General features: G+C 66.1%; 2 protein-coding genes across 6 annotated transcripts in view; both read right to left on the bottom strand.

The window, feature by feature from the left end:
- Nucleotides 1-649: 649 nt before the first annotated feature.
- On the bottom strand, nt 650-3,769 carry SMIM12 (small integral membrane protein 12). The gene is made up of 2 exons (XM_049821069.1): nt 3,731-3,769; nt 650-3,473 (listed from the first exon to the last, which is right to left on the bottom strand). Exon 2 carries the CDS (start codon nt 3,454-3,456, stop codon nt 3,178-3,180), a length of 279 nt encoding a protein of 92 aa, XP_049677026.1. The 5' UTR covers nt 3,457-3,473; nt 3,731-3,769; the 3' UTR covers nt 650-3,177.
- Nucleotides 3,770-5,212: 1,443 nt separating this feature from the next.
- The window catches only part of DLGAP3 (DLG associated protein 3), a 28,493-nt gene continuing 15,341 nt past the window's right edge, over nt 5,213-18,364 (bottom strand). For 2 of the 5 annotated variants that reach the window (XM_049820801.1, XM_049820803.1), the window contains exons 2-12: nt 16,577-17,207; nt 12,673-13,774; nt 11,409-11,614; nt 10,836-10,950; nt 10,467-10,701; nt 9,551-9,891; nt 9,345-9,430; nt 8,216-8,640; nt 7,802-7,893; nt 7,463-7,606; nt 5,213-6,996 (exon numbers count right to left, since the gene is read on the bottom strand). In XM_049820801.1, coding sequence (XP_049676758.1) covers nt 6,778-6,996; nt 7,463-7,606; nt 7,802-7,893; nt 8,216-8,640; nt 9,345-9,430; nt 9,551-9,891; nt 10,467-10,701; nt 10,836-10,950; nt 11,409-11,614; nt 12,673-13,716 — 2,907 coding nt within the window. In that variant the 5' untranslated portion in view covers nt 13,717-13,774; nt 16,577-17,207 and the 3' untranslated portion in view covers nt 5,213-6,777. The remainder of the gene's footprint in view (nt 6,997-7,462; nt 7,607-7,801; nt 7,894-8,215; nt 8,641-9,344; nt 9,431-9,550; nt 9,892-10,466; nt 10,702-10,835; nt 10,951-11,408; nt 11,615-12,672; nt 13,775-16,576; nt 17,208-18,364) is intronic. The other 3 variants (XM_049820802.1, XM_049820804.1, XM_049820805.1) reach the window with 2 other exon arrangements.

The raw sequence follows: 18,364 nt of genomic DNA, 5'->3' as shown, positions 1-18,364 counted from the left end.
AGCTGTCCCAGTCCCCTGGGCCAACCCCCAGTGAGCTGGGGCACAACTTGTCGTGTCCCCCCCAACACACAGCCCCGGCTCGCTCCCTGCATCCTGCCTCCGGAAACTACAACCTGCTCCTCTCACGAGCTGTTCGTGATGGACCCCCGGGAGCAAACCCGACCCCAAGCAGGGCAGAGGGTCAGCCCGGGGGTCATAGCCACCCTCGGAGCCCGCAGGGAGGAAGCAGCAAGGCAGCAGGGCCATGCCAAGATTACTGCAGCCTTTTTGCCCCCACCAAGCCAAGGGCACAGTCACCACATGCTGGGCAGGGACAGGCAGCACTTCTGCAGCTGCCGGATTCGATCCCTGCCCTGTGGCACAGAGCAGCCGCAGTCGGTCGCGGCCGCAGGGACTTCCCCAAAGCCAGGCAAACCCCGGGAGGATGCTCGCCTGCAAAACACCAGCCTCCAGGCCAGACACAGGACTCCCCCTCGGCCTCACATGGCCCTGGACATGCTGCTGGCACGGCTTCTTGCCACACTCCAGCTGCAGCGCCCGGCTGTGCCATGCTGGGAACAGCTGGATTACAAACGCGCTGGGTCAGACCAAGGACTTGCGCTCGGGCAGTTGTGTTGCAAGCTCGGGAAGCCAGTTTTTTGCTGTAATGGTTTATTCAACAAAGCTTCCTCTTGCTCTTCGTGAGCCACCGCGGCTGCTCACCCCAGCCCTGAGTGCTTGCCGGCTCCTATTCTTGTACAGCCGGTACTTCCCAGGCAGCACATTGTTGGGATTCAATGGGAGGAAGGGTGGGTTTACAGCACCAAGAGTTATAGGAGAAAAGCGGCACTTTCCCGCACTGTGACTGGTCTTTGGGAAGCGGCTTCACCCCTTCCCCAGCGCCTGCAGGGAACCATGGCCCTGCAGCAACACCAGCATCTGCTGTGGGGACGGACAAGAGTCCCCAGACACACGGAAACCAGCTGGAAACACGGTGGGACCAGCAAGGCAGCCGTGGCGGGAGCAGGGCAGGGGCTGGGGCTGCCCAGCCAGGTGCTGTTGGTGCCTGTGCAGCCACCGCTGGGGCTCAGTCCTTCCCGAGGGCTTTGCTCCAGCACCGCGCCGGAGCAGCCCCCCCCAACCGACACGGTGTGGGCCCAGGGGAGGAAACAGGGCAGAGAGGCCCCGACAAAGCCCAATTGTGCCCAGCCGGCCCTGGGAACAGGCAGATCAATGGGCTATAAACAGCCAGGGGAGCCACTCTGTCGCGGGGTGAACAAAGGCATTTCAGAAGACGTTTCCGAGCTGGGTCTGGCGGGTCCTGGCTGGGGAAAGGGACGGGACCGTTCCCACCCTGGTGCACAATAGGGACCAGTCGGCGCCCAGCATCACCCCACAGCCAGGCTGGGAAAGCAAGAGGCCAAGGGCTAGCTCAGGGGCCAGTGCCAGCCTGTCAGGGGGACCAGGGTGATGACATGAAAGGTGCTGTGAGCCCCAGAGTGGGAGGCAGCAGTGGGGCAGGGCTGCAACAGCCTTTGCATTGCCCCCAGACTCCTCCTGCACCTTCTAACCCAGCCTCAGCTGCCCTCACACACCACAACGGCGAAGGCCTGTGAGTTCCCAGCAGTGCCGGGCCATCAGCCTGGCCGGAGGGCAGCGATCCAGCCTGAGGACAGCAGGTTGGGAGGTAAACACAGCCAGGCAGCGACAGCAGTAAAGCTGTCAGCGGGGCAGAAGCTGGCCCCGAGGAAGCGGGACAGAGCGATGCGAAACGCTGAATTGGCTGCTGACCTCAGGGCTTCGCACCAGGCACGACAGATTTATCGTCCCCGGGAGGGGAAGGCCGGGCCGGGGCAGCAGCGAGGCCTCGCTCAGGCACCAGGGGAAAAAACAAGCCGGGAGGCAGCGATAACCCCAGCTACGGCCCTGGCATGCTGCCGGCAGCAAGTGGCGGCACGGTTACCGGCTGGCCCCGCTCAGGCAGTTCTCACCAGGGTTTGGTCCTGCTGTGCCGGTGATGCCCGAGGCTGGATGGGACACCAGCCACTGGTCCCCAGTGCTCACTGCCAGTCTCTCCTGCCATGGGCTGCCCTGCTCAGCAGCCCAGTGGGACCCTCCCTGTCCGCTGGGACCCCACCCGGCGCTGCCACAGCCCTTCTTGTCTAGATAAGGAGGTCAAAGGGAAGTAAATGACGTGGCTGGGGGAGCCAGGAGGGAGGCACAAGCAGAGCACGGGCTGGGATTTCGGTGCCTCCCCCTCCTTCCTGCCTGCCACCCTGTTGCCAAGCCCCAAGGTCAGTGCCCAGCCAGGGACAACGATGGCATTTCTCCCATTGTAGAAGGGGTTGCTTCTTGAAAACATGGGGAGCAGAAACATGCTGAGCCAGGGCTGGGGCCAGGTGCTGATGCAGACGACACAGAGGGCCAAGGACTGACAGAAGTTTATTCTGGCTGTTCCCGTACAAGGCAGAGATCTCCCCGCTCTCTACATGCCAGCCCAGAGCCACCACCACGCTCTGAGCTCCATGAGGGAAGCAAGGCCAGGACTTCCACCTCCTCCTGTCCCTCTTCCTCGCTGCAAAGCCCGGGGGTGATGCAGAGAGGGCTTCCCGAGAGATTTCCACCGCTGCTCAGGCTCCCGTGGGCGTAACGCGGTAGCGTGGTGCTGTGGTCAGGGTTCACAAAGAGCCAGGGGAGAGCTGTAAGCAGGACAGCAGGTCCTCCCGCTCCAGGCGGTTAGCCTGACCCCAACCCCACGTCACTCAGGTCCAAGTTTCTTCTATCTTCACGCCATGGAAGAAACCAAACCTAAAGAGACGTGGGTGGAACCAGGCTGAGAGGGTTTTGTGGTTCAGGGGCCAGGACAGGCCGAGAGCTGACGAGTTTCAGACACGTTCCACCTCCAAAGCATGGTTCCCTGCCTGCTTTGCCACAAAGGAAGAGGTTTGGGTGCTGTGTCTCGAGTGCATCCGTGGGCTGGGCAAACCCTGGCCCTCTGGAGGGCCCTGGGGGAGTGAAGAGCAGCAGTGGGCACAGCGTACTGCCCAGATACGGCCCGGTGCAGGAAGGACGCTGCTGGAAGATGTGCAGGCGACAGGGGAGTCCCCAGCATGGTGCTGCAGGCCCCAGCCCTCCGGCAGCCGGCCCCAGCCCCAGGAACAGTCGCTCCAGGGCGCTGCGTTTGCCCAAACAACTTTATTAACTTTTTTCCGGGCGGTTCCTGTTCAGCACGGCCCGAGGGGCGAACTCGAGCTTCTCCTTCAGGCTCACCACCTTGGTCAGGTCCTTGCCCGCGATCTCTTGCAGCTTGCGGTCCTCCCGCTGCTCCGAGATGCTCTTCTCCTCCTCGGCCGAGGGCGGGGGGTCCCCACGGAGGAACCACTCCAGGTGATAACCCACCAGCCCCACCACGAAGGCCACCGGGAAGGTGACGTACGGGGCCTTGGAGCGCACGGCCGCCCACAGCACGGACCACATGGTGCCGGGGGCTGCGCCTGGCAGGGGGCGAAACGTGGCCGTCACAAGCCGGGCCCGGACCCCCCGGAGGCCTGCGGGCCGGTTAACGCCCGGGAGAGGGGCGGGCGGGCAAGGCCGCACCGGGGCGGGCCGCACCGGGGCCTCAGTACTGACCCACAGGGAACCGGGACCCGCCTGGGCCGACACCGAGACCCCCGCCCGGTCCCCGCGGGGCTTCCCTGCCGCCGGACCCGGACCCGGACCCGGACCGAGCCCCTCGGCGGCCACCGCTCACCTGGGCCCGGCCGCCGCCGCCGCCGCCGCCGCCGCCGCCGCCCCGCCTCTTCCGGTCAGCGGTAGCGCGGCCCAGCCAGGCGCCCCCGAAGGCCGGCGGGGCGGTGCTGCCCCCTGGCGGACAGCGCGGGATCGGCGGCGCTTGGAGGAGCGGCCCCGGCTGAGGCCGCCCCGCGGGGAGACCCACGGAAAGGGCGGGGGTGGGGGGTGGGGGGAGAGACGGACCCACGGGGGGCACGGGGAGACAGCCAGGGCGTGACCCACGGAGAGAGACCCCCGGGGAGAGAGCCACCTGGAGGCAGCCACGGGGAGGTGCAGAGGGAAAGGGCCACGGGGACACCCACGGGGGGAGACCCACGGGGAGACCTGCGGACACCCGCCCAGTCACCCTCCAGGGAGATCTGCTCCTGCGCCAGCGAGAGACCCTCTTCCGCCCCACGGAAACCCCCTCCCACTCACAGACACCCCCTTCCACCCCACAGAAACCCCTTCCCACCCACAGACACCCCTCTCCCACCCACAGACACCCCCTCCCACCCATAGACACCCTCTCCCACCCACAGACACCCCCTCCCACCCATAGACACCCTCTCCACCCACAGACACCCCCTACCACCCCACAGACACCCTCTCCCACCCACAGACAGCCCCTCCCACCCATAGACACCCCCTCCCACCCCACCGAAACCCCCTCCCACCCACAGACACCCCTCTCCCACCCCACAGACACCCCCTCCCACCCATAGACACCCTCTCCCACCCACAGACACCCCCTCCCACCCCACTGAAACCCCCTCCCACCCATAGACACCCTCTCCCACCCCACCGAAACCCCCTCCCACCCACAGACACCCCTCTCCCACCCACAGACACCCCCTCCCACCCCACTGAAACCCCCTCCCACCCACAGACACCCCTCTCCCACCCACAGACACCCCCTCCCACCCCACAGACACCCTCTCCCACCCCACTGAAACCCCCTCCCACCCACAGACACCCCCTCCCACCCCACCGAAACCCCCTCCCACCCCACGGACACGAAGGGGCTGTAGACGGGGGAAAGGCGAGCCCGGCACCGGCCGTGTCCCCTCGGGGAGGTGGCCGCTGGCCCGGAGTAACCAAAATCATCTTTATTAATTGCGGCGGTTCGTTACAATAAAAAGGGAGCCACATGTCACGGTCACTGCACGGCGCTGGCCGGGTTGGGGGCCCGGGGGGGTGGGGGGGGGGGCCCTTCCCAGGCACATCCCTAAATCCGGGGTGTTTGGGGTGGGGGGGGGAGAGCGGGGTGGGAAAAGGCTTTGGGTGGCTGAGTGGGTGCTGCCGTCCCGGAGGTGTTTAGCACCAACAGGCCCCCCCGGAGCGAGGGACCCCCAGCGAGGCGTCCGCCTGCTTGGCCCCGGCCTCCCCTGCTACATGGGGGGCACAAGCTGGGCCCCCCCCCCCAGCTGCCTCCGATCCCACCGCCCTGCCCGAGGGCCCTGGATTTTGGGAGCTCCCCGGTACCCACTGGCCCTGCCTGGGGGGTGGCTGGTGATGCTGTGTGGGGCTGTTGGCGTTAGCGGGGTGGGGGACAGGATGGGGTCTTCCCCACCCCACACTTCTGCCACCAAAAGGGACACTGCGGGGGGGGACAGGAGGCTTGGACTGGGACCGGGAATGGGGACAGGGACAGGGACGGGGCAGATGCGGCCTCCTGCCCCGCCACGCTGCTCTGCCCTGGAGGGGACCTTTGGGGACCCCCCCCCCCCCACCCCGCTCCCGGGTCTGTGCGCAGCGACGGAGGAGCTGGGATGAGCAGCATCCCGGCGTGTCCCTTGGCCCCGTAAGGGAACCAGGCGCACGACAGCCCCATCCCGGGGTGTCCCATCCCCGCGGGGCACCAGGAGCTCAAGGGAAAAGGGGGACCCCCCACCCCCCCAGGGTGATCTCTAGCGGCCCCACACTCAAGGGGCAGCTGCTGGCCGTGTCCACGCTCCCATCCCACCCACCGGTGCCAAGCCCGGGCCAAAGCCGCCACGGTCCCTGGCACCGTGGGTGCAAAAAAGTTGCGGTCAGGTCTCCCCACCGCTACCGCCCCGCTCGCACACCAGGGAAGCGTCTTCCCCCCCGGGCGACGAGGCACAGGGGGCCCGTAGCCCCCCATCCCCGGCTAATGCCACGCTGCAGATGCGCTCCCAGCCTCCCAGGCTGGCAGGAGGGAAGGACAGACGGATGGAGGGACAGACCGATGGGGAAGAAGGAAGGGGCCGAGCGGGGAGAAGAACGTCGCGATGCTCCGTGCGAGGGAAGCGGGGCGGCTCGCCGTGACCTGGGGGGGGGCAGTTTCTGCTGCTCTGGTCGGTCCCACCAGCCAGAACACAGCGCTGGGCACGTGTAGTTTCTGGTTTATTCCTCAGGTTATATTTATATATGTAGAGAGGGGAAGGAGCCCCGTGGCACCCGAGCCAGAGGCAGGCAGGGGCAGCACGGGGGAGCCCCTTGTCCCCACCGCGTCCCAAAGCCTCGTGCCGGCAGGGCCGGGGAGCGGGGCTGGGGGGGGGCTCTGGCCAGATGGGGACTCGAGGGGGGGGCCCGTCCCCACCACAGGCTGGGGGATTGCACTGAGTACAGAGAGGTGGGGGGGGGGGGGGGGGGGCTTGCCTGCAGCCCCCTCCCCTCCAGCCCGGTGGGGCCGGGGGCTGAGGGTCACCTCTCTTTCGGTTGGGACGCAGGCTGGGGTGGGGGTGGGGGGGGGGGTGCAGAAGGGCTGGGGGGGGACAGAGAGCTGGGACACGGCCCCAGGGAGGGCAGAGGGAGGGAGAGCCCCAGACCCCGGGAGAGGCTGGCAGGGGCATGCGGGCGGGGGGGGGGGGGGGGGGGGGAGGCAACGGGACGGGGCAGAACCGGGCTTGTGTTCACCCGCCGTCGGATCCACGAAAGGTCTAAGATAGAAAAGAGAGAAGCTGTGAGTGGGGCCAAGAGCTGCCCCAGGGTGTCCCCGCGGCCCCCCATCACAGTGAGCTACGGCCGCGCCGTCCAGTCCGGGTAGAAAAGCGGAGGCTGCGGTCACAGCCGGGTCTGCGCCTCGGGGATGTAGATCTCAATGCTGTCCGCGCTTTCGGTGGCCGAGCTCTGGCGGAAAGAAGCAGCTCGTTTGGCTGCCAGGAGCCGCTTGCGGGCCTCCTGCCGCTGCCGGTCCACCGAGTCTAAGGAGCGCTCCTTCACCGGGTGCACCTTGGAGCGTGGCGGCTTCTTTGGTATCGGGGGAGGCACCTTCTTCTCCTCCTGCACAGATAACGGGGGGCTTCAGGGCGGGCACGGGGGCCAGGACCTCCGGGGAACAGGCGTCCCCGGTGGGCTCCGCGCGTGGAGCTGCCGCGGGGGGCGAAGCCGAAGCCACGGCGAGACGGCCCCGTGCCCGTCCTGCGCCGCGAAGCAGGGCTGCGCGTCCCTTCGTCTGTCTGCACAGGCGTGAAGGTGTCCGCAGCGTGATGCCCCTTGCCCGTGCCGAGACCCTGCCCGGCCCTTTGCGGGCAGCGCTGCCCAGAAATGCCCAGCGAGCCATCCGCGAGACCGCGGCGGGGGCTTCTTTAGCCTTGGGGTTTTTTCCAGCTCTGTTTTTCAAGTGTTTGCTAAAAGCAGCTGCCGGCGACAGCCCAGCAGCGGCGGTTTGGGCGCAGATGTGCTTGGGGAGGAGGAAGGAGGGAGAGGTGACAGGGGACAAGTGCCAGCGGCGGAGCCCTGCCCTTACCTTGGGCTCCACGATCTTCCACCCATTGGCCTTGAGCTGCTGGAGCTCTGCAAACTTCATGCTGACGTCCTCAATGGAGAGCTGCAGGAGGTCCCAGAAGCCGGCCAGGTCTTGGAAGGTGGGCACGGGGAACGCGTTGGGATCCTATGGGGACAGAGGGGCAGAGCATCATCCACGTCCGCCTGCGGGACCTCGGCTCTGCTGCCCGCGTGGCCATCCCACCTCCACGCTGCTGGGGCAGCTCTTTGTCCAGCTCTCCCCCACGGCGTTACAAAGTCCCTTTTCCACTGGCTAAGGATACGAGACCCCCCACCCGCCATGGCTGTCCCTGGCACTCACCATGTTCTGCTGGCAGAGGCGGTAAAACTGCTGCACCTTCTGGGACATGAGGAGCTGGGCGCTGCCCACGGCGCTCCGGATCTTCTCCAGGACTGGTGGGGGAGAGGAGACAGTCAGCCCTCCCATGGGGCACGGAGCCTCTCCCCTGCACGAGGGGAACCTGCATCCCCTTGGGGTCAGCGGGACAGCCTGGGCAGCTCGGATGCCCCCCAAACCGTGTGGCATCTCCAGATCCCACTAGTCCCAGAGGGTTTCCCGGTGTTTCTTGCCCCCACCCAACCTCTTTAAACTTGGCAGGGGAGATGCTCCAAGGTGGGAGCACCGCAGGACCATGGCTGTGCCCCCCCTCCCCCCCCCCCCCCAGCTCTACAGGACCCCCAGTCCCTCCCAAGCCCGCAGACCTCCCCGACTCACTCTCCTCCGGCAGGTCGTAGTCCTCGGCCTCCCTCTCCATCTGCTGGCACCAGCCCTCCATCTTCTCCACCTCCGCCTGCAGCAGTTTGATGAACCATTCCCCGTCGCGGTGGCAGGGGGAGGCACGGCCGGAGTCGGGGAGGCTGCGGGAGCCCCGCTCCATCCAGGCATCCCGCCGGGGCACCTCCACCGTATCGTACTGGAGCTGGTAATCCTCCCGGTACGCCCACTGCCCCTGCGTGTGCACCGTCTTGTACACCGCGTACTGACGGCCGGACTCAGGCTCCGAGGAATGCCGCTGGAAAGGGCGCCCGAACTGCAGGGCTTTGTCCTCGGTGGCCACGGCCAGGCCGGTGAAGCCCTCCAGCTCCAGGTCCGCCTGCACGCCCGCCGTCACGCTGTTGGAGCGCTTGAAACGTGCTCGCCTGCGGAGAGCGAGAGCGCGTGGGGACCCTCGCAGCCAGCGAGGGCAGCCCCGGTGCCCCGTCTCCCCACCGGGTACCATGGCGGGCAGGGGCAGCGTGAGGGATGCCCGCAGGTAGGATGGGGCTGGGGATGCTGGTCTGGATCCCGGAGCATTTGGGGCCGTGGGGACAGCCCTGAGCAGCCGCAACCTGCCAGTCCCTCATCTCCTCTGCTCTTAGCCCGTTTCCATGGCTACCGGTGCTGGACCGAGGATGGAGAGAAGCGTGCACCGGAGCTGCGTGGGCACGTTGCCGGAGTTCCCCTCCGGCGGGCCGTGCAGGTCCCGGCACGTGGCATTCCCACCCCAGCCAAAATGTCATGTTTAGCTGCAGAAAAGCCCAAAGGTTTCATCTGTGCCTGGGCCAGGCTCAAAGCTCAGGGCTGAGCCCCAGCGGAGGAGACCCAAGCAAGGGACCCCCTTCCCCGGGGCAGCCAGTTTGCAGCAGCGAGGTGCAGGGGCAAAGGGAAGGCCAGATCCTGCCCCAGGTGGGGGCAACCGGCCTGGGATGGGGACGACGCGGAGCTCTGGGGGTCTCAGCCGGAGGAGAGAGAGAAAAGATGCTTTGGGCAGTGGCAGCGAGCAGAGCTCAGTTTGTCCCGAGGGGACCCAATCCCCCAGCGCAGCGAGCGTGGCAGGTCTCAGCCCAGCCCAGCCGCGCGGTACCTTTTGTCCTCCTCCACCTGCACTCCGATGGAGTGGAACTCCCTCTGGCTCCGGCTCTCCGTATCCGAGTCGGAGATGGCCTCGACCTGCCGAGGGGCAGAGGGAGAGCGCTGGAGGGCAGCCCCGAGACGCGGCGCAGCGGCTCACCGTCGCCCACGCCACTCGGGTGGGCTCAGAGCCGGCTCGGAGCCCGCAGGGAAGCCCACCTGAACGCCGATGGACGGGCGCCACTTCCTCTGCCGAGCCAAGCTCCTCAGCTCTTCCCGGCCGGGGATGGCCTTGATGATGAGCGTGGAGGGCTTGGGAGCGGCGCGGGGCTGGACCGGAGGCAGGTCGAGGGCCACGGCCGTCACCTTGGAGCTCTCCAGGCTCTCGGCCGAGTTGCAGCGGGCCGCGGCATCTTTGGACCAGGCGGGGCTGCGGGCGACCTCGCCGGGCAGGTAGGTCTCGTGGGTGGACTCGGTGCTGCTCTGCGCCGTGACGGAGATGAGGGGTTTGGCTTTGGTTCCTGGAGGGATGGGAGGTGGAGCTTTTCTGTAACTGAAGGCTGTTGTGGGAGAGGCGCAGGATGAAAAGGCACGTGAAAACACAGACACTTGCTCATTTTCCGCCACGAACGGGGGCCCCCGGGGAACGCTGCCCGCCTCCTCCCGCAGCGCAGGGCTCGCAGCCCCGCGGGGTTTGCACCTCAACTGGCTGAGATCCCGGCTGGAGCTCAGAGGGACTTTTTGGCCGGTTTATCCCCAGAAACGGATCGGAAACCACCCCAGACCCACGCTGGCCATGCCGCTGCAGCACCCAGCAAGGGACAGAGATGGGGACAGAAGTGGAGGGAAGGAGGGAAAGGCAGATGGGTGCTGGGACCACAGAGCGGCCCCCTGAGCGGGACTGAGCCGCAGGCAGGATGCTCGTGCCCTGTGCCGGTGCTGAGCTGGGAGCAGGATGCTCGTGCCCTGAGCGGGATGCTCGTGCCCTGAGCGGGATGCTCACGCCTTGTGCCAGGGGGCTGCACGGGGCAGGATGGGGGGGCACTGGCAGCCCTTGGCAGGTGCCCAGGTTTGCAGGCAGGGAGATGCGGGGGTCCCTCACGTGGCCGAGCCCCCGCCAACCCCCGGGACTCACAAGTGCTGGGCTTCAGGATGCTGCTGGTGATGGGCGGCCCGGCGGGGGCCGACATGGAAAAGAGCGAGAGGCAGTCGTCGTCCTGGGAGCAGCCCGCCTGGATGGCCCGCAGGTAGCTGTGGCTCCGCATGCGAAAGCAGCCGGGCAGGTCCAGCGCCTCCACGGCCTGCGACTCCACCTCGCCGAAAACCGACTCGCAGACGGCCTCGAACTGGTGGTTGAGCTCGTCGTTGATCTGGGGAGAGCGGCGGGTGAGGCTGGGGGCGGTGAGCCGGGGTCGAGCGGGGCAGGAGATGCTCAGAGGGACATCTGCTGCCCCCCACCCCATGCCCCAACCTGCCCCACAGCGCCCGTGACATGGGACCCTACCTGGCCGGTGGTGAAGGAACGCCCGTAGCCCTGTCCCCGCGGGAGCATTCGCGGTGGCGTGCAGCAGCTGGGACAGTTACAGATATATGAATCAGAATAGTGCCTACTTGCAAACCTAATGAGAGACAGTGGGAATAGAAGGGATCGCACCAAAAGCAACACATTCAAGCAGAGCATTTGGAAACGCAGCCGCGGCGATGCTCCCGCCGGCCACCGCCGCTGTCCCCACTCCTAACTGCCCCAAAAAGCTGTCCTGGGGGTACGGAGCCGTGGCGTCGGGGACGAGGAGCCAGCCTGTCACCCACCAGGACTGGGGCGCATCCCAGTCATCTCCTTTGCAACGTGCATCTTCTCCCCAACCTCTGCACGTGGCTGCAGCAGTGGGTCCCACCCCGAAGCCCAGCACAGCCACGTCCCCTCCGGTGCTCGCCAAAGGGCAGGGCTCGGTGCTGCTGCGCTGGGGAGCGCGGCCGTGAGCGAGGACGATGCCCCTCATCCTCCTGGGGAGCCCCAGCCCACGGTCCCACTGCTGCCCGCGGTGCTGAGAGGGGGCCGGGAGGCGACAGCCCTTACTTGGTCCTGGCCTGGTCGGCGCTGGAGGAGCGGCGGTAGCTGTCTCGCCGCGTGGCTGCCCTGGGCGATATTTTGGCGCTGGCGTCCGAGTCGGCGCTGTCTTCATCGCCCATGGCCTTGATGTAGCTGCCGCTGCGCATCCGCCGGCAGGGAATCTCCCCGTCCTTGCCCACCGCTGGGTACCCGCTCCACTCGTCCTGCGGCACCTGGAGCAGGAGGCAAGCGTGGGAGGACGCGGTGGCCGCGGTCCCGCGGTCGGGACGCACGGCCGAGCCCCGCGCCTGCCACATGGCACGTGCCAGCCCCAGCCTGGCATGCATGCATGGCCCAAACCCAGCACGTGTGCATGGCCCAGGGCCAGTGCGTGCCCTGCATGGCTCCCCTGCCCTCCCCTCAGCACCCCAGTGCTGCAGAGACAGACCCCGGGGGTTCTGAGCCCCTGGAAAAAACCCTAAATCCAGGAGAGCTGATCCCTCCTAACAGCCACAGCTCCCCGTGCCCCATGGGGGGGGCCGATCCTAAAACACACGGCGGTGCAGGCGCTCCCACCTCATAGCCCCCTGCCCGGCAGGCACGGCTGGGCCAAATCCCACCCATGCCGGTGCAGCCACCCCGGCTGACGTAGCGGCCGCTGGTCCCGCCACGCGCCGCTGACGCTAGCACTACGGGGTCCTTACCGGGCTGCAGCAGGGGGACGGTGTCCCCCGGCCCCCACAGGGAGGGCGGTGGGGACGGTACCCTGCCCTGATGCCCCCACTGCCGGCAGAGAGAGGCCCCGGCCGCCCCCAGCCCCCAACCAACGCGGCATTGCCGCTCCCCGTCTCCTTCCCCCGGGAAAGGGAGAGAAGAGTTAATTAGTTTTTTAATTGGAAGGGGGGCGGGGGGGTGGTGACCTAGAAGGGAGCCCGGTGACGAGGCAGGCGGTGGCACCCGGCCAGGCGCAAGCGGGATAAAAGCCGCCAGGAGGGAGCGGGAGCGGGGCTGCCGACAGTCCCGAGCCGACAGAGCTGGTCCCACCCCAGGTCCAGCGGGCACGGGGCAGGAGATGGCAGACGGGGCTTCACGCCACTGGCGAGGGGACAGCGGGGACCGGCACGGGACCCCGGGGGACGGGGCACGGGTGCTGGGGACGTGGAGCAGAGCTGGAGCATCCCCACAGCGCCTTGAGGTGCTGGGATGGAGGGTGCCAGCCCCAGCTCGCCCCACAGCATCGCCGGCTGTGGTCCCCGCGGTGGCAGCCCCCCCGACCTGCCTGGCCCCTCACCTGCAGGTACTGGTACGCTCGGTCTTTGGCCTTTGCTTCCTGAAGCATCAAGGTCTTCTCGGTGCCGCCGGCGCTGGGGTAGGCTTCGCGGGCCTGGCTGACGGTCATGGTGTGCCAGGCGCTCCTCTTGAGCGTCTGGCCGTCCAGAGACATGGACATGCCGGCACAGGCCAGGCATTTTCCTTCCCCGCCGCCCTTTAGACTCTTCAAGGTCAAGTCTCTGAAGGCACTTTCGGGAGCGTCCACGCAGTACTGGGTGCCCTGCTCGGCAGCGTGCCGGCCGGACACCATGTAGCTGCTGTCGCTGTCCAGGTTGTCGTCGGAGCTCCACCAGCCCATCATCTTGGACCGGTGCCGGGAGTCCACCTTGCGGTCCTTGCTCTTGCTGCGCTTGCCGTGGCGGGACTGGTGGTGGTGATGATGGTGGTGGTGGTGGTGGTGGTGGTGGTAGCCGTCCCCGCGGCCGTCCATCTTGGCGCCGTTGTAGTCCCGCTTGGCCGGCGCCTCCAGGGAGTGGGACTTGGCGAAGAGCTTCTGGACGGAGTGGACGAGGTGGCGGATGCGGCTGGGGCTCTCGCTGCGGGGCTCGGCGCCGCCGGCCCGGGGGTACTGCAGCGTGTGGAAGCCGTCGTGGTGCAGCGGCAGCTGCTTCTCGAACTGGTCCAGCAGCGTGGGGGGCAGGCGGTTGATCTTGCTGGCGGGGTGGGCGGTCGCCATGCATTCGTCGCAAGAGTCGTAGGGCTGCTGCTGCTGCTGCTGCTGCTGCTGCGCGTGGTGCATCCTCGGGAAGGTGCTGCTGGCGCTGGCGGAGGGCGGCTCGCTCAGGGGACCGCCCGGGCACTCGCCGGCCGCGCCGGGGCTCCGCGCCGGGCAGTAGGGATGCTCCAGGGAACAGGGCTCGCTGGGGCTGAGGAGGTACGGCGGCCGGCCCTCGGGGCCGTGCTGGACGTAGTCGGCGGGGTGCTCGCAGTCCTCTGGGATGCAGCGGCAGCGGTGGCCGGAGGAGGGCTGTGCCTGGCTACGCTCCCCATGGTAGCCCTTCATCGTGTCAGCACCCACCCCATAGCCTCGGCATCTTGCAGGGTCATCCCTGCGGGCTCATCTGTGGGGACAGGGACAGGCACGGCATCACGCTCCCCTCTGCGCCCCACCGCCGGCGAAACGTTGGGGCCGTCCCGCGGGAACCGACCGAGGGGGTTTGGAAGCTCCCAGGGCAGGATCCAGCCCTGGCTGAGCCCCTGGGAAGCTGGGCTGGAGTGCCATAAACCCGGCTCTCCGTGGGGCAAAGGGGGGCACGGGGCCGGGCACCCAGGGTCACCCCCGGCTCGGCTGCTCGGAGGGGGCAGCGCTAAGGGGGGAGCGGGAAGGAGAAGGCGCTGCCGGCAGCGATGGAGGCAGCACGGGGCCTGCAGACGGCGAGGGAGGACACGCTGCCATCATCAGAAACTTGTTTTCTTCTCCGACACCAAATATTATGAAGTGTTTCTCCATTAGGAAAACCGTTCTGGCTGAGTTTTTCAGCCGTTGCGATTCACGGAGCCGTTAATGAGCTGCCGCGGGGCGCTGGGGGGGGCCGCGCTCTGATGTCTCCATCCAGCCCATCCTCCTCGCACGGCCCCGGCCGTGGGATGGACACCCACGACCGGCCGCCCCGCCGGCCCCCCCGGATGGAAAGCCAGGGAGCAGAGATGTCTATGCTGCGTGTGGGGCATCCCCACGCCGAAGCAGGAGGACAGACGGCGTCGAGCCAGGCTGAGCCCCGCACCGGCCACCGGGACGCTGGAGCTGCCTGCACCCGTGGGGATTTGTCTTCCTTACAGTCCCTCAAAGGCTCTGCCTTTGGTGTGACTGTAAATGAGGAAATTACTTATTCTCCAGTGTAGCTCGGCTAATTAACAGGCATCGTTAATGCTCTCGTTATCCATATTTGGGCAGGGTGCTGCAAGGCAGCCCGGCTGCGAGACCGGCTGCCCAGAAAGGTGACCGTGGGACGGTCCCCGCCACACATGGGGTCTGTTAGACCTGTGGGGACTGGAAACAAGGGACACTGGGAGGACTGGTGGGGTGTGGGAAGGGGGGGGGCCATGTACCCCAAGGAGCCCCAGGAGGGGCTGGAGGTCCCCGAGGGGTGCAGGGGTGGCCGGGAAGCGGGTGTTGGTGGCGAGTGGCAGATGGGGCCACGGCAGCACCTGGGGAACGTGTCTGCCCTAATAAGCCGCCACCGTCACCTTTATTCCCAGCTTCAAGGCTGGATGGCTCAGTCCTGTGCCTCTCCCCCCACCCTCACCATCACGCTCCTGCTCTAATGAGGCTCCCTAATTGCTGCATCTTAACTGAAGGATGCTGCAGCCTGTTACAAAAAGAAATGCCTCCCCTCCTGGGAGAGCTGCTACAAGGAGCGGGCACAGCGGTGTGGGAGGGGGCTGCCTCCTCTGCCCTGGGATGGAGCCGGCAATTGGCAGCAGGACGGACAGACAGACAGACGGGCTCCCAGCCCCTGCTCTGCCTCCGCAGGCTGAGCTAACATCTCCTGCTCGGGGAGGGAAGCTCTCAGCTGATCCAAATATTGCCGCTGCGGCGAGAAGAAAGAGTCAAAATAGCTGAGCAGCCCGTCACCACGAGCCCGGCGGGCTTTTGCGCTCAGCAGGTGCAGGAATTAAACAAAGCTGGGTTCTGCCGCCGCGCCGGCGAGGCAGCGCCGCAGCTCTCCCGCAGCCGAGGGCATCGGCGGAGCAGGGGCAATGGATGGGGACGTGCCACGGTGAAGGATGCTCCATCCCCGCCAGTACCAGCTCAGCAAAGCCACGCGGGCGCCTGCGCCCTGGCCAGGGACCAGTCGGTCCCCCCGCGGGTACCCTGGGGATGGGGAAGGGGTCGGGACCGATCCTGTGGGTCTCAGCACAGGCTGTGCAGCCCAAGGTGCCCGTCCCCGCGTCCTGGCCACACGCAGAGGGCAGGAGAAGCCGCCGAGCCCGCTCCTCTCCCCCATCCAGGGTGGGCAGCGCAGGCAGGAGGCTGCCACAGGGGTAGTGGGAACCGGTCGGAGCGCGGCTCGTGGGCAGACGGCCGCGGCCGAGAGCCGGAGCCGTGTGCCGCTGAAGGCCGCTCACGCCGCGCACCCCTCGGGAAGGAGGGGATTTGCGCCACCGAACCGCAGACTCAAAAAGGAGGGGGGAAAAAAAACCCCAGCCCGGCTGAATTTTGTGCCATTTAACACCAGGGTAATTACCACCAGTGGGAACCTACCGCCCACACAATTATGTGCTAGGATAAACTGGAAGAGCATAATTACCATTACAAATAACTCACTTCTTGCCTTTATTGCATCCAAAGCCTGGAGAAACTCCCACCGGCGATTCCCCCACCGCCACGTTCCCTCTGACGTCGGGTCCCGCCGCGTCTCTCCCTGCCACGAGGGTCAGCGCAGGGAGGAGAGGGGCCCATAGCCCCCCGGCGCTGCGGGCCACGCCGAAATTCACCCTCCCGCTTAATTTCCCATAGGGGCACTTGGCAGAGGCGGTTCTGCTTCCCAGCAGCCGCCCGGTGAGATCTCTGCCTTCTAGGCAGCGCCGTGACGAGGCCCAGGGCTGCGGAGACCGGGGTCAGCGCCAGCGGGAACCTGAACTTGCCTGGGACCCCAGGGTCCCCCCACCTTTCCTCCAGCTCGGGGACCACTGGCGGAGAGGCGACGGGACAGCAAAAACCTCACCACAACGTCTGGGTCCGGCAAACCGCCCCGGCGCAGGGCAAGACTGGGTTTTCCAACGTTTCCAGGTCAAACCTCGAGAGCTGGGGTTGGCGGTCCTGCGCCCGGGGGGTGTCCCAGCCCCCTGCCCTTCCCGAGCAGCCCCAGCCGCGGGCAGTGTGTGCCGGGGTCCCGGCGAAGCCCGTCGGTAGCACTTACCGCCCGGCGCTCAGGGGGATGCTGTCCTCATGGCCCCGGCCGGCGGCAGCTCCTCCACGCTGGGTCTCCCGGGGGCAGCAGGCTCTGGGGGGAGTGACACAAGGGGGATGAAGCCCAGGGAGGAAAAGCAAGGGTTTTCCTCCCCAAGAACAGCCTGCCCCAACTCCCCGTGTATTTTTTCAGCAGCTCAACCTTCCCTCCTCCCCCGAGGCCGCCCCGTAGGCAGCGCTGCCTGTACCGGCAGCGACGGGGATGGCTCCGCACGGCCGCCGACACGTGTTTCGCCCAGCTTAGCCCCAAAACCATCCCCAGCCCCATCCTCTTATGCAATTCCCTGCCAGCGGGCGCCGGAGCCGGCCCAGCGGCCACCTCGCCGTCGACTTTGATTTGCTCCGGATCCGGCCATATGCTCCACAAAGCCTCCTCCCGCCACCCCGGCTTTCTGGCGTGAGCAAAGCGATTTTTTCCAGCCGCCGGCCCGGCAGAGGCACGAGCTCGGCCCGTTGCGCTTTGCAAATTAGCGCGAGGTTTTGCCAGCGCGGGTCCTGCTGGGGATCTTTATAGCTGGGGATGAAAGCAGGAGAGAACAAACACGCAGCGTGAGCACCCGGCACCGCGTGCAAGCTGGAGCCTGGGAAAAAAAAAAAAAAAAAAAAAAAAAAAGTGGTCTTCCCACTTAGGAGCTGAGCAAATTTGATCTACAGTCGACGGAAGAAAATAAATATGGAATACTGCCAGGTCGTTTCCACCACGCTTTTAATCTATTTACTTTTTCCCAACTCGTCGTAAGCGAGAAGGATTGTAGAAAGCAAACATTTTATTTTATTACTAATTGCTCTGTTATTTTATTAGGCTGTATTAGTAAAATTTACTCAGCCTGAAAAAAAAAAAAGAGGGGCTTAGTAAGAGATCGCCTAATTTAGTATATAATTCTGCGACGAGTCATTATTTTCTTAAAAGTTGAATTAGCTGAAAGCAGCTCACCGACGGTTCATTAGTTGTGTCAGGGAGGGAAGAGTGTCATTAAGGAGAGGTTCGTCACCCCGGTAGGTAAGGGCTGGCCAGGGGAAGGGGAAAGGGGAAGGGGACGGGCAAAGGGAGCGAGCGGGATGCAAAGATCCCAGCAAACGCGCTCAATTACTGTTACCGAAAGAAAACCGAGCAGGCTGCAGGTGGGCCCTGCCTGGAGAGGGTTGCGAGCGGCAGGAACCAACCGGCCGCTGCTGTAAATAAGGGATGAGGCAAGATTTTTAAAAAGTCATGAAGGACAAATACCAGCTGAAGAATTGCAAATGTGAGCGGAGTAAGAAGTGTTTACCGAGGCCGCCAAGAGGGGCCGGCGGCATCGTGCTGCCCAGCGCGGCTGGCCGGCACCCTGACGCAGCCGGGCTGGGGGGGCCCTGGCACCCCGAAGCCAGGGGGCATCTCCCCTGGCTCAGCCCTGCCCCGGCACATCCCTCCTCGCCGAGCACGGGCGCTTCCCGGGCACGAAACCCACGGCACCCCGGGGCCCAGGCCCAGCGCTGCCACCCCGCTCCGTGTGCCGGGAGGCTGAGGACAGGCTGTTCTACAGGAGGGGCAGGTTATTAAGCACATGATTAATTTTGGCACCGGCACCGGCTGCCTGACAGCTCCTTCTCCAGGGCTGGGGAGAGCGAGCGCGAGAGGTGCTGCCTCTGCTGATGCAGCGGTTGGTGGGATGAAAAATCCTGCAATGCAGCACTGCTTCTTAATGAGCCATTTGTCTTTGAGTCTTCTTGACTCATTACCATGCCGTGAGAGGGATGG

This window comes from Accipiter gentilis, chromosome 17 (assembly GCF_929443795.1).
Source record: "Accipiter gentilis chromosome 17, bAccGen1.1, whole genome shotgun sequence".
Lineage (NCBI taxonomy): Eukaryota > Metazoa > Chordata > Aves > Accipitriformes > Accipitridae > Astur > Astur gentilis.
Note: the sequence above shows the minus strand (reverse complement) of the source record. Positions and strands in the feature narration are given on the sequence as shown.

Bases quoted from the DNA above. Each gene is read 5' to 3' on its own strand.
- SMIM12 (XM_049821069.1), bottom strand. From the start codon at position 3,456: ATGTGGTCCGTGCTGTGGGCGGCCGTGCGCTCCAAGGCCCCGTACGTC.